The following is a 15164-nucleotide window of genomic DNA, read 5'->3' on the forward strand; positions in this document are numbered from 1 at the left end:
TTTCATGTGTGCAGACTGTATCTCTATTTTAAATTGCCCATCACATAGTACCATATATATATAATTCCAAAGAAATTAAGTCACCACCACGTGATTTCCGATAGATCTTTTTTAGTATTCTACAATAATTCTGTTTGGTATAAATAACTTTGATTCTCTCTCCTCTCTCCTCTCTCCTCTCTTTCCCTCTCCTCCACTCCTAGGTGGTGCACTTCTTCCACCTTTCCTCCTTTATTCATTTAACCTAAAACAACAACCACCATCACCACTCTCTCTCTCTCTCAATCCTCATGGAAAAGATAGAGAGAGAAACACACGACTTCATGAACGTCGAGTCCTTCTCTCAGCTCCCCTTCATCCGCCCCGCACCGGTCAAGGATCAAAAAACCGGCATCCGCCTCTTCGGCATAGAATTCGGCACAACCACCACCGCAGACGAATCAGTACTCTCTGGCGACGCCACCACCCCAGAGCCACCGAAAGAAACCGACAGCGGCGGAGATAGTAACCGAAAATTCGAGTGTCACTACTGCTGCAGGAACTTCCCCACCTCCCAAGCCCTAGGGGGCCACCAAAACGCCCACAAGAGGGAACGGCAGCACGCCAAGAGGGCCCACCTCCACTCCACCGCGGCCTCTGCCATGTTCCACGGAGGTTACCGCCTTGGCTCCGCCCCGGTGCCACCGCCCCTCATGGCTAGTTACCAACACTCGTGGAATGCTAGTATTACTAACGGCGGCAGCAGCATTTACGATACTACCCCTAGGTTTTATGGAACTAGTTACGGTTCTTCTTCTTCTTCTTCTTCATATATTTCTCATTATCATCATCATCAGCAGCAGCAGCAGCAGCAGCCCATAAACGGGAGCCCAATGGGTTCGTTGTGGAGGAATATTCCGGCAGTCCAAAGCTCGGGTGGTTTTAATCGTGACCGTTCGTTAATGCATCATCCGTTGCCCTTGTTTTCTAACGATGCGATGCCGTCGCAGAAGATAATTGGTAGCTCTGACGCTCAAAGCGTGCAGGATCATGTGAGTTTGGATCTTCACCTGTAGGAAATATTTTGTATTACTATATTCTTGAGAAAAAACAGAGTTTCTATTTTTCTCATTTCTGTCAATTTTCTAAATGAGAAAAAGAGTAAAACGTTAAATTTCAAACCGGAAAGATAATTAAAAAATAGAAATGAATTATGTGATTAATTCGGGTACTATTATTTCAGAAACAAAAAATCCAGGGACACACTTTTAAAACACAACTATGTTTTTTTATTGTTAGATGTATGTGGATCCACGTACATCTCACAATTCTGAATATGATTGTGTCGGGAGTTATGTTTTGAAGGTGTGTTTAAAGCATTGTTCTTTCAGAAATCTTGGGCAGAAAAATCACCGGGATGATGTGATAGTAGCGCACATACGTACAAAAACAATTTTTTAGTTTTTATTTAAAATTAATCTATCATTTCGAACCAAAAAATTAGCTTATAAATGTGACTTATTATTTTTGTTTGGATATTATTAGTAGTACATTTTCGGGGATAACAGTAGTATGCTCCTTAATCACCTAATTAGACATGGTAAGAAAATGTTTTCTTTTATTTACTCTACTAGTAGTATATGATATGCTTTTAATTATGTACTCAAATCAATGCACGTTGTGATTTCGTAGCATGAAATAAATCAGAAGCTAATTATGATAATATTATCCACAATTTCTCCTTGATTAATTGAAAGGCATTGTAAATCTTTTTGGCCTAATTTTTCTAAAGTGCTAATCAAAGTATTAATAGTAATTAGAGGTTTATCTCGAGACCCTGTAATACAGGGATGCACCACAGAGGGTAGTGCGTGATCTAAACCACACACCCTGCACCATTGAAAATAATTTTGGAAGCACGTACTATAGGGTCCCTGGATCTGGTTTATCTCTCCTCCTTCATACATCCTCCTACTCACGTGATGGGGATAGGTCAAAACAGGCAATAGAAGGAGAATGCCGTAGTGATCTACATTTGTGTGGATACACACGTGTGGGTTTTAGACTCTCCACACAGATGGGAAAGTGTGGGTTTTAGACTCTCCACACAGATGGGAAACTGGTTTCCATTCACACTAATCAGAGAGATAATTAGGGTTAGAATTTTTTTTTTTTTACCAGCGAATAGAAGGTTTTATTGATATCCAAAAGAACAGTACAAGAATTGGGAGAGGGAAATGTTGGTCGCGAGCCAGCATTTTAATTCCTGCCCACGCGGGTTGAACCGTAGTGCTTGAGACCTGCTATGCTTTAGTATAAGGAAATAAAGTTGCGCCTTTACCACTACGTGTAAATTTTGATAAGATGGTAAATGTTTGATCCTAACAATTAATATGAGAGCCAAGGTCACGGGTTCAACTCCCCTGGATGGCATGCTGCTTGCGAGTAGGTGGTGAGGGGGATTGTTGATCGCGGGCTAGCATCCTGCTCACGTGGGTCGAACATTGGCGCTTGGGGCTCGCTACGCTTATACTAGTATAAGGAAATAAAGTTACAGTTTACCACTATTTAAGGATTTTGGTAAGATGGTTAGCGCTTGATCCTAACAAAAAAGGCATCGCAACAAACATACGACATCCCAACCATGTTAGCACCTCGTACAATCGACAATCATATGCCAACCCAAACACCGAGAAAGTAATACACTCTATACGAGGTTTGCAAGATTCCAACCAAATTGATCATACACCACAGTAAATAAATTACAAGTGGTCACACCAATACATGCATGTCAAAGCACCATTACATAACAACAGTAGTTTGCATGTGCCAGACCAAAATTCAAAGGTAATTTGTGACTCCAAGTTGAAGCACTGCAGAAAATCCAACTCCTCTGTTAGAATCTTACTTTGACATCCTGCACGAACTGATCAGATGATCACATGGTACGGTATTTGAAGCTCAATAAAGCTACATACACTACTTTCTGTGTTAATTAATTCACTATGTGTTTTGTATTTTATGTTACATAATCCTTTGCAATGTCATTCGTTCTCGCACTCAATTCTCGCTCTGTACTCACGTTCTCAATTCTCGCTCTCGTAGATTACAATTTTTGTGCCAGTCAAACCCCAAAGATGTGTAAAAGGTGTATGAATTAGAGTTGAGGTGGAACCTCTTGCCATGAGTCACAAGGACAGAAGTTAGCATTGCTCTTTCAGAAGTTGGCATATTTAGGAACTCTCGCCTCGTGTGTTAAGTGTTGGTCCAAACGCGTGTCATTAGAATTTTTCAATCTTTGATAATGAAAAATTAGAATCAATAAGGGCATGAGCATTCCAATTAGACTGGCACTCTTCCCCGGTTATCATATACCACCGAAGACCACTAAAAACGGTTATCAACGAAAAGAATTCTTGCCTTGAATAACACAGGTCATTGATGCCAAGTAAAGTGGCATATCAAATACTATATAGTAGCCAAATAGCGTCCCTACTTTTAGCGGTACCAATTCAGGACAATAATGAATTTTTTTTCGCGGTTCAAAAAAAAAAAAAAAACCAATGCACGGAAAATATGTACAAAAATTAATATGCTGGTCAGATTCATTTTGAATGTGACCTCACTAAAACAAATATCATGACTCTGTTCGGTTTGAGTTTTGAGAGAAATTTTTAAAAGCAACGAGAGAAGAGAGATAGAGAAACAAACAAATCAAGAAGTATTGGCAATTTCACTTTTGCAACTCCACATTAATTTTTCTTTTCGTTGCATTTCACTTTTGCAGTTTTCAGTGTCAAACCTCTGACGGTTTTAAATGGCAAAACTAAACTCTCAAACAATATGTATCCAGCTATTATAATTAATGCTTAAAGGAACACATGATTTTTTTTTAGTTCGACAGTCAATGGTGTCCGGATCAACTTATGTACACTTCAACCAGAGTAAATCCTTGGAGCTAAGGAATCACACCCAACAAGAAACACATGAGTTATGGGTAGTTAGCTAGACAGCCATCTTTATTTACTTCCTCTTCTTTTGTACTACCCTATAAAGGTGAATAGAACAGAAGAATTTGAACTTTTTTTGCAAAACTACTCTGATCAAAAGCCAAAGAAGAGATGGAGATCTCTTCTGGAGAATTCAGAAGTTAGTACTGAAAGATGCATGTGACCATCTACCATAATAGTACAAAGTCTGTGGTTGTGTACATATTGCTAAATAAATGCCCTTTACACAAACACTGCAGAGGACAGAGGATCGAATTAAGGGACCTCCAGCAATATGGTAAGTAACTGCTAATTAACACTGTGTTTCTTCCACTGCAATAGTAGACTCTTTGCAGTGGCCCCAAGATTTGAAACATTTGATTTTTGTAGAATCGAATATACGATCTCATGGAGGACAGAGTTTCAAAAGTCTCCGTGATCAGAAACCCGTGTCATTGGCGTACTGCAACGACCCAAATGCCCGGCCCCATTGGCGTATTACAGTGACCCCAAATCCCTTCATTAACACTTAACTACAATGTCATAAGATTAGTGTTAGGATCGCAACACACACACACGATTCACGAGTATAAAAGCAATAAAGAAATCGATACAGAGATATACGTGGTTCCCCAAACCGGGTACCTCCACGGGAGCAAGAGCGGCTGCTGTTCTTATTATCACAGTACAAAATAGAGTTTACAACATAGAGTATTTATACCTACTCTATTCTAACCCTCACTTGGTATTTGGTCTGTATCCCAAAAATACCATTGTACGATACCGTATCATACAGCGGGGCCCCCCGCACCCCCCAAATTACGAAACTTCTGGGCAGCCCAATCTACTTTCATTGGATCATTGGTGATGGGCCAGATGCCGTCGCTCCGCTACGCTCCACTTGTTCTGCTCCACTCCGACATCTGACATTATTTCTAGAACTCTTTAGTATCTTTTTGTACTTAACATATGAGTCTCAGTTCTAACAATTAGGTAAAAGCAGTGAGGTGAATTCCCGGGTTTCACAGAAAGGTATGAAAAGGGCAATTGATGCAGCTTTGGGGACAAGACTGTTGAATGGTACTTTGAATTTTTGCAGAACAAGTTGGATGTGTAAGAGTAAAGTAAGGGAGCACCTCAGTAACTCTTTCCTCATCAGCTAGTATGTGAATGTGATTGGGCATTCCCATAAATTCCTACAGACAGGCAGGCCAACCCCCATTTGTGAAAAGACCATGTTACCCACACTCTAGTAGTACTCTTTCCTAGTTCCAGCTTTCCTTCACCTCCTAATTATCTTTTGGCGCTTTTGACAATACCTTGTGTCCACCAATTGCAAAATGCCGGGTGCAAGAAGAATTATATAACTAAGGTCAGAAATATAGTTATACCTAGGCGCACCAATGAAAAACTCTTCCCCACTAATGATGAAAGTAACTTATATTGATCACCTTACCACATGGCTTCTTTTTTGTTTTTTTTCTCTCTAATAACAAGATGAACTCCACCTTTATGTCGAGATTGAACGTCATTGAATCGTGCTTAGGGCCGACTTTCACTCCACTTTCATTTTCATATTCACTTTCCGGAATCCTTGCTAGCTAGCTCCGGGCTCATAGTCACATCTTACCAAGTGGCTTTTTTCCTCTCCAATAACAAGATGACATGCAGCATTTTGCTCATAAAGCCATTGGAAGACCACACCTCATGTGTCATAAGTCGGACATATATACCAAATAGCTTCCCATAATCTCTTGTTGGGGCAAAACATATTTCTAGCTAATACCACCCATACATGGTGGGACTTCAACTTCAGTCCCGACATAGCTACAGTAGATCTCCTATAGATAGTGATGTCGTGTGATAGGATAATTTCCTTGATAGAGCTGACATGTACCGTACCTGCACTTCCATTTTGGCAACCGGAAAGAAAATAGCAACTTTAAATTCTTTAATAGTGAGAAAACATCCCTACCTATCAGGGGGTCCACAAGTAAATGCATTAAGTGGGGTTGTGTGTGCATATGATGCAAAAGAGGTGATAAAAGAGGGCATAACAAAGACGTATCGAGAACACAACACACATTATCTTAGGACCACTAACCTTAAGAGAGAAAAGGAGAGAAACAACAGTACTACTACTGGTCCTACCGGCGGCAGTGGAATTTAAGAAACCATGGGGCCACAACCCCTATAGTTGTATAAATAACTCCATAAAGCTTGCAAACGAGGTTGACAGTTTGAACAGTGGTCCTGCCCCACACTAGTTTGCGCTATCTGGTGCATTGCTAGCTTCAAACTCAAACTCCTTGGGGGTAATTATGTTTGTTAATGGTGCCCCAAGACTGCTAAATAATTTTTTTCTGTTGTGACTGACTTAGAAGCTAGACAGCAAGCGGATGTGCTGTTCAAATTAATTGCTCATGTCTTAAGTCTAATAACAAGATCGGAACGTTTTGTTTTATTTGTTTTGTCGAGTAGATAAGGCCTGCAAAAAATATATAGGTCGGGGATCGGCACCAACATAAATAAGATTACGTTTGCGTTAAAAATAAGTTAATGGAGTGGATTCATTGTGAGATTAATTTTGAGTCAAACATACTTATTTCATAAATGCACAAACCAAAGAGGTCGGATGAGCAACAATTAATTATATTTTATTTATTTGATCACAAATTCAACACAGTACAGGCTTTGGGTCCAACCCCTAAAGGATCATAGATTCAAACCACAAGTGGATAGAGTAGATTATGTTTAACGAATGAAAAAAAAGAGTCTCCAAAGCCCAATTGTGGTATCCACCCATGACCTACCAAGAATTTTGGGGCACCAAATTTGTTTTTAGGGTCTGTTTTAATTGCTTACGCAATTATTCCCATCATTAATGGTTGATGCGAACGTATATGCTTTTGAAAACTATTTTTCGCACTCCATATTTTGTTTTTATAAATGCACTTTAAAAATATTCCTTTAAGCTCATGTGGTATGTGTATTTTTAAGATCCTAGAATACAAACTTTAGGATTGCATTGATTGAAAGTGGAGCACATAAATCATTACCCTTGATTTAAACCAAAAACGTATGAGGTGTATCCTAATGCTTTTCAGACTTTAGACCTTAATTTGAATCATATTTGTGGTTTAAATTAAATGCATTCCCATTTTACATTAAATGAATATCTGGCTAATCAAAACAAACAAAGAATGCTCACCAATTATCATAAAATTCAGTTCACTTTTCTAAATGAATCTGTTTTTTCCTAGACTGTATTAATTGCAAACAGTACTATAAAACTTCAATAATCTATGAATCTGCCCCTTCAAGAAAAGAATAATTCAGGACCTTCAATTTTTATAAAGAAAAAATTCATCGTTCTCTATATATTGCCCAGCTATCTTCTAGTTTGAAGATGTTGCGAACGCAAATATCTTCGCAAAATCAGTGTATGTTAACGTCGGATTCAGATACAGAATCCGATGATCTCAGCAAATATTTTAGTGCCCTAGTACCCCCGAGATATACGAAAGGAAAAGGCGTTGAAGGGGAAACTAGTAGCCAAAGTGCGAAGGGATGGAAGGAAGATTTGGGTAATTTTGTAATACTGCATGTCTCTTCATCTGTTATGTTTGATTTCCAGTATCTTCATCTGTTATGTTTAATTACAATTATATATGATCCATGTTATTACTGATCAACAAAAAGAAGAAAAATTAATTGATGGTTGTTGGAATGCATGCAGAATCATTGGTGAGACGTGCAGAAATGTATCAAGACTACATGAAAGAGATTGAAATCCCAGGAAATCGAGGGTCAGTTATCCCTTTCAACACATGGCAAGATCTAGCAAAATCAATGAAGCAACTGTACAAGCAGCCACTGCACTACCTTACCAATGTACAGATGAAGCAGTGGGACAAAGCAAGACTCGATACTGAACAAGAGCAGGTTCCGATGGACAATTTCGTGCACCCTGCTAAGGCCGAGGCTACTGTATGGCTAATTGAAGAGATCCACAGGCAAAACACATCTCACCTCTTTCTTGCTAAAATTTGGTCCAATGAACCCCTTAATTACCATGCATTTGTGGATCCATTCTATCATCATCAGTACTAATTAAGTAACTATATGGCCGGATAAGAGGCCAGGCGAATCGATAGTAGTCGATATATTGTCTTTAATTAGGTTAATTAGATTTTGATGCATGCGAAGGGTTAATTGTCTCTTGCTAGTACTGGAACGACTGCTGTTTGTAGTTTATCATGACCTTCAAATTGCATGCATTTATCTTGTAATTCAGATACTGTCTTGCCCTGTCATCGTTTGTCTGTCTGTTGGATTTCACATAGCCAGGCGACGATTGCAATGGAGGCTCATTTTCACATAGTACGTACTTGTTATACAAAATACTATGTTACGTATTAATTTTATGATCTTGTACGTTGTGATAGTTGCACCTAGTAGATATACTATTGTTATTTCTTTGTTTTAATATACTCCTAAAAGAAATTGGTGAATCCACCTGATTGCAGTTATGTATGTAGGACCTACATATCTAATGGGAGTATGGAGTAAAGTTTTTTCTTTTTTTTTTTGGGTAACCGAGAAGCAACCCTGTACCCGTAACAAAATAAACATTACTTTGTAATTCATCAATACATCAAATATATATATATATATATATATATATATATATATATATATTGGGTACTGATAATGTCAAAACCCTTTTTGTTCCTTCTAAAACTCTTTTTGTTCCTACCAAAACTCAAGATGTATCTTTCATTCCATGACTTAATTGCCCTTCACCACACCACTTGCATACATTACGAAAAATTAATACCCCTTCAAATCCCAAAGGATTATTTTATCGTTCTTTTTTATTCTCCTACCCTGAACCCATCAAATTAAGCTTGAACTGGGAGAGGCTGCACAGAGCTTGGCTTGGGTTTCCCTAGGCAATCTCCCACAGATCTAATCTTAAATATGGTAAAGATATTTTTCCCCTTATTTGAGTTCTCCCAATTTTATTACTAGTATTCTACTACTATTTACTGCAACCTTAGGGTTTGAACTTTTACGGCTTGAACAGACATCCATCGCTTGTTACTGGCCGGCTAAATCCAAGTTTTAAATTCTATTCCAACAAAGCTACTACGGTCAAAAGCTTCTTACGACAATGATAGAATTGGGGAAATTACCGTATCAGTTTCTATTAGAATTGGGGAAATTACCGTATCAGTTTCTATTGAAGACATTAGGAACCTTGCTTCATTAATTCACTGTTATTTCTCTTGGATGGTCCCTAGAAATTGTAAGGGAGCTATACCCAGTTGATTGGGTTTCCAATTCCCACCTCGATCCCCCCCGGCCCTCTCTTTCTTTTTGCATCTCTTTCATTTTTTATGCAAAAGGCCACGGTTTTTTCACCCAATAAAGATGGCTCTCAATTTTGAAGGGGAATTTTCATAAAGCAAAGTGATGTAGTGGAGGGTAATTAAATCATGGAACAAAAAGTACACCTTGAATTTCGATAGGAACAAAAACGGTTTTAGCATTATCAATTCTCAAAAAAATTAGCAAAAGAGAGCTATCTACATAATATAGTAAAACACAAGAGTGTAGGGACAATACAAACACAAGTTAAAAGAAGGGCTGAGATTCATTTGATCCAAGAGCTGATGTGTGCTTTCTAACTCTCTTAAGAAAACACCCACACTCTTACAAATACATTACAAAAATGTCATTAAAAATTGAATAATGCCATAGGCACGGGTAAATACTAGCATATCAAACAATGGAATGGATCCCTTGCGTGGTTTCAAAGTGTAGGTCCCACTTTCTTATGCCCATAGTTTAGAAGTTCAGTAGATTTAGACGAAGTATTTAATTTTGCCAACTCAATGTGAGAAGTACAACAGAATCTGACTTGGATTACTTACAATTATAGGGATATCAGAGTGGATCGAAAAGAAATTAAGTTAAAAAATTGGCATTGTAATGAATGACTCAGCAATTAATAAATGTGTTTTTTCTTAGGCACAAAGGTTTGGTGAAATTTAATTGAGGTTTTGTAAGTGAAGAATTATCGGCAAATTGCTACCTAAACCCAGCGTTTATACGTACGCAATATTTTAGTAACAGTACTCCATTCTGCAATTCAACCATTAAGTAAATCTAGCTGACAACATGTAGTATCATTCGTAAGTTGTAGTATTAAAAACCCGAAAATCTGGATCTGATTATCGTGGCAAATCTTGGACAAATTTTAAATCTCTTTTCAATTAAGTTGTTCAAGTTCGCTAGCTACTTTTGCCAATTCCTGCTGCAGCCTATGCTATTCAGCTAACAGCCAGAACTCAGAAATTCTTTGGTCTAAAGCTTGACCCTCACCTACGTGCTATGAATTACTATTGACTCGGGGTAGCCCATTTTGCTCTGGCTTCATTGACCCTACACCAGTGGCCTCATGGATCGGATAGCAAGTTATCGGATAAAGTTGTGTAACTCGCCTACACCATATTCTTTTATTGATTAATGGGTTGGACTTGGATTGGGATTTTTTTCTATACCGACCAATGAGAGTACGACATGTTGCATCAAACTTAGAAGAGCTTGCTTAAGCATTGCTATTGCTATATGTATTCAGGTTCTGTTTGTTTCGATGTAAAATATTTTTTCAGAAAATAAATTTCAAATTTTTATTTTTTAGTGTTTGGTTGGCACTTGAAAATATTTTCAAGAAATCAACAAAATAATGTAAAAAGAGATGGGGGCTTAAACGGTGGAGAGATCTAAGAATATTAGAATTGAACGTGGGTCAGAACTGATGATCGAGGAAACTGAGCATTGAAAATTGCAATAGAAGAGAGCGTGTTCATTTCGGAAAATAACTTACGAAAAATTTAAGGGTTAGTCATTTTCATCTAATTGATAGAAAATATTTTACATGTAAAATGTTTTCCTAATTTTTTACACAACCAAATACCGAAAAATAAGTAAAATATTTTATTGAAAAACATTTTACGTCCAAACAAACGGAGCCTTAGTGTCTACATCTCTATGTTAAAAGCAGAGGGATACTTCTTCCTCCCATCAAACCCGCAATAGTTGCGCTGAAGAAATTTTGCACAAACCCAAAGAGCCAAAAACTCTGTCCGGACCCCATTGGTGGCCGATTTGGTTGTCAATTGAACACCCGAAAATATATATTATATATGTAGTAATTTTATTTTATATTTTGTTTGAACTCTTAATCCTATATTATGAACACCCATAAATTCAGGTAGTACACAATTGAATACCTAACACATTAGTCTCTACACTCTTATTAAAAAAATGCAGATAAAAAAAATGATCTATTGGTATCGGTATAGTGTTCTGGTTTCTCTTCGACAATAATTAACTCATATTTCCGAAAACAAGAGCATGTGCTGAAAAAATATCCGTGCAAACCTATTCACCACACAATTTTCTACAAAAGAATATTAGGATATTTATGCACCGGTTTAATCTTACTTGGCTCAAAATGAAAAAATTCGCCAAGAACAATTGTGTTGAAAAATGTATGCATTATAATTTGTGAAAATTTATATGCATCTCTATTAATTATTTTGATGATTAATTCAATGATATTTTTATTCGGCAAATACAAAATTATCGAAAAGTCGATTCCCGAATTAAATATTTTCGTGACCTTGAAATATAGCATAAAGTCTCTTGGATTCATGATTTATATTTACAAAGACTTTATTGAGCTCAATACATGCTTTAACGGTTTATTTAGATGAAATTGTAAGCCACAGGTTGACGAACCGGCTGACAAGCCGGCTGTCTGAACAGAAAGCTGTGACAACCGGACGACCACCCGGATGACCACTCTATCAAACGGCTAGTTTCCAACGGCTAGTTTCAAACGGCTAGTTTCCAACGGCTAGTTTCCAACGGCTAGTTCCAACGGCTAGTTTCAAACGGCTAGTTCCAACGGCTAGTTTCCAACGGCTAGGAAGCATATGGATGGCTATATAAGGCATCAAGAACTCATTAATGAGCATATACACAAGCTACAACATTCCATATTATTGCAAGAGCAAATTCTCAAAAGATCAAAGCCAAAAATTCTCATTGTTCTTCCACTTTCATATTATTCTTGAGAGAAAATTTGTACAAGTCGTGAGCGATAATTTTCATACATTCTTCACATACTTGTATTTCCTAAGTGAGTGTTTGAGTCAAACACTTGAAAGCTTAGAATACCAAATTCAGGTTGGAATTTGGGTGTTATTGTTTTTGAGAAGTTTTCGGAGAAAATTCTTGCGGTTGTGCTAGCTCCTCGGGAAAGCTAGAGGCATTCGGTTCTTGTAAGCACCCGCAAGACTTACAAGTTGTAATCTTTTAAAGATTAGTCTAACCTTCAAGTAATTGCTTGAGGAGAAGTGGAGTAGGGCCGGACCGTGGACAAATCCGGACCGAACCACTATAAACGGGTTCTATCTCTCTATCTCTCTATTTTGATTGCATACTTATTGTTTGCATATATTGTTAGAGATAAATTTTTATTGGTAATTATTACTAGCAATCCTATTCACCCCCCCTCTAGGTTGCATAATTTGGGTAACAATTGGTATCAGAGCTTCGGCTCTTGTTTGTAGATTTAACCATCTAAGAGTTAAGATCCATGGCAACCACTAGTAATGTTTCTTGTATCGAAGGTCAATCGTCCAATAGACCTCCCTTGTTCACCGGAGAAAATTACTCTCATTGGAAAAATAGAATGATGATCTTTATTCAATCCACGGATTATGATCTATGGAAAATTATCAAAAATGGTCCCATTATTCCTACTAAGAAAGTTGGAGAAGAGACTATGCCTAAACCAGATTATGAGTGGAGTCATTTGGAAAAGGCTTCAATAGAAAAGAACTATAGAGCTATGAACCTTCTTTTTTGTGCTATTACTCCCAATGAATATGATTGTGTTTCCGCATGTGAATCGGCTAAAGAAATATGGGATAAGTTAGAAATGTCACATGAAGGAGATAGTCAAGTTAAGGAGTCCAAAATTGATATTCTTGTGCATAGCTATGAGCTCTTCAAAATGAAACCGGATGAATCTATATCTCAAATGTTTGCTAGATTTGCTAGTATTACTAACGGTTTAAAAGCTCTTGGAAAGATTTACAGTCAATCCGAAATGACAAGGAAGGTGCTCCGTTCCATGCCAACCAATTGGGACACTACCACCTCCATCATCCTACAATCCAAAGATTTCTCAACATACACGATGGACAAGCTCATGGGATCTCTCATGACGGAGGAAATGCATCACAACCTCAAGGGTGAAAAAGAGAAGAAAGTTAAGGATCTTGCCTTCAAAAGTACAACAAGCAAATCAAAAAGCAAGGAGGATTCAAGCAACGAAAGTGAGGATGATGAAATGGCGCTCATCACAAAAACGTTCAAGAAACTCCTCAAAAATAGAGCATCTCACAAAGGCAGAGGATTTTCAAGAAAAGATGGAGGCAAAGAAGAAAGTAGCAAAAAAGATCCAATCATTTGCTACGAGTGCAAGAAGCCCGGCCACATCAAAAGTGAATGTCCATATGCCAAAAAATATTCAAAGAAGGACAAAAGGAGAGCTATGATGGCCACATGAGACAATAGTGACGATAGTAGCTCCGATGAGGACGATGAGCAACAAGAGGTCGCTAACTTGTGTTTCATGGCCATCGAAGAAAACGAGGTATGCTTCAAAAGTTCTCTCAAGGAAGGAAGTTGGTACCTTGATAGTGGATGTTCAAGACACATGACCGGTGACAAGAGGGCTTTCAATTCTCTTTCGTCTAAAGATGGTGGACATGTCACATTTGGAGACAACAACAAAGGCAAAATCATAGGAATCGGTGATATAGGTAATTCTCCTATTATTGAAGATGTTTTACTTGTTAGTGGTTTAAAACACAATCTTCTTAGCATAAGTCAATTATGTGATAGAGGAAATCGTGTTATCTTTGAAAAATCCAAATGTATCATTGAAAATGTCAAAAGCAACAAGACACTCTTCGTTGGACAAAGACTTGAAAATGTATATGTTTTTAATCTCAATGATTTAAGTAATTGTGATATAAAATGTTTTTCCGCTTTGAGTGAAAATAGTTGGCTTTGGCATAGGCGCCTAGGACATGCAAGTATGGATGCTATTTCAAAACTCTCTAGAAAAAATTTGGTAAAAGGTCTTCCTAAAATCAAATTTGAAAAAGATAGACTTTGTGGTCCTTGCCAACAAGGAAAACAAACCAAGGTTTCTTTTAAGTCCAAAAATGTTGTTTCAACTACTAGACCTTTGCAATTACTTCATATGGATTTGTTTGGACCAACTCGCTCTCCAAGTCTTTGTGGAAACTATTATTGTCTTGTTGTTGTTGATGATTTCTCTAGATATACATGGGTGATGTTCCTAGCTCATAAGAATGAGGCTTATCCTAATTTCACTAAACTTTGTAGAAGAGTTCAAAATGAAAAAGGATTTGTTATTTCTAACATTCGTACGGATCATGGAAAAGAACTTGACAATTCTTTATATGAAAAGTTTTGTGATGAACATGGTATTGGTCATAACTTTTCCGTACCTCGTACTCCTCAACAAAATGGAGTAGTAGAGAGAAAAAATCGTACTCTGGAAGAAATGGCCCGCACTATGCTTTGTGAAAACTCTTTGCCAAAATATTTTTGGGCGGAAGCCGTTAATACCTCATGCTATATTTTGAATCGAGTTTTAATTAGGCATATCCTCAAGAAAACTCCTTATGAGCTTTGGAATGGTAGAATACCCAACATTAATTACTTTCATGCCTTCGGTTGTAAATGTTATGTATTAAACAATGGAAAAGATAACTTGGATAAATTTGATTCAAAATCGGATGAAGGCATCTTTATTGGTTACTCTCTTACTAGCAAAGCATATAGAATTTATAATAAGCGCACTAATCTTGTTGAAGAATCTATTCACGTTTCCTTTGATGAATCTAATCCTTGTGCTACTAAGGATGTTGTTGATAATGATGACTTAGAAATTACACATAAGATTCATGGCTTGACAATTCAAGAAAAAGTTGATGGTGATACTCAAGTAGAAAGCTCTCAAATCAAAGAAGATGAAGTTATTAATCAACCTCAAGATGCCATGGGAGACAACCAAGA

The 15164-nt window shown here is 37.5% G+C and overlaps 2 protein-coding genes across 2 annotated transcripts; both read left to right on the forward strand.

Moving 5' to 3' along the window:
- Positions 1-175: 175 nt before the first annotated feature.
- Positions 176-3234, forward strand: LOC131318839 (zinc finger protein 8-like). Its single transcript, XM_058348843.1, has 2 exons — positions 176-1031; positions 3085-3234. Exons 1-2 carry the CDS (start codon positions 291-293, stop codon positions 3133-3135), a joined length of 792 nt encoding a protein of 263 aa, XP_058204826.1. The 5' UTR covers positions 176-290; the 3' UTR covers positions 3136-3234.
- A 4055-nt stretch (positions 3235-7289) lies between these two features.
- On the forward strand, positions 7290-8390 carry LOC131318840 (protein RDM1-like). Its single transcript, XM_058348844.1, has 2 exons — positions 7290-7555; positions 7708-8390. Exons 1-2 carry the CDS (start codon positions 7378-7380, stop codon positions 8079-8081), a joined length of 552 nt encoding a protein of 183 aa, XP_058204827.1. The 5' UTR covers positions 7290-7377; the 3' UTR covers positions 8082-8390.
- The last annotated feature ends 6774 nt before the right edge of the window (positions 8391-15164 follow it).

The sequence above is a fragment of the Rhododendron vialii genome, chromosome 3a, assembly GCF_030253575.1.
Source record: "Rhododendron vialii isolate Sample 1 chromosome 3a, ASM3025357v1".
Taxonomy (NCBI): Eukaryota; Viridiplantae; Streptophyta; class Magnoliopsida; order Ericales; family Ericaceae; genus Rhododendron; species Rhododendron vialii.

Bases quoted from the DNA above. Each gene is read 5' to 3' on its own strand.
- LOC131318839 (XM_058348843.1), top strand. From the start codon at position 291: ATGGAAAAGATAGAGAGAGAAACACACGACTTCATGAACGTCGAGTCC. The intron at 1,032-3,084 runs GTGAGTTTGGAT...TCGCTCTCGTAG, and splicing joins CTCAAAGCGTGCAGGATCAT to ATTACAATTTTTGTGCCAGT.
- LOC131318840 (XM_058348844.1), top strand. From the start codon at position 7,378: ATGTTGCGAACGCAAATATCTTCGCAAAATCAGTGTATGTTAACGTCG. The intron at 7,556-7,707 runs GTAATTTTGTAA...GAATGCATGCAG, and splicing joins GGGATGGAAGGAAGATTTGG to AATCATTGGTGAGACGTGCA.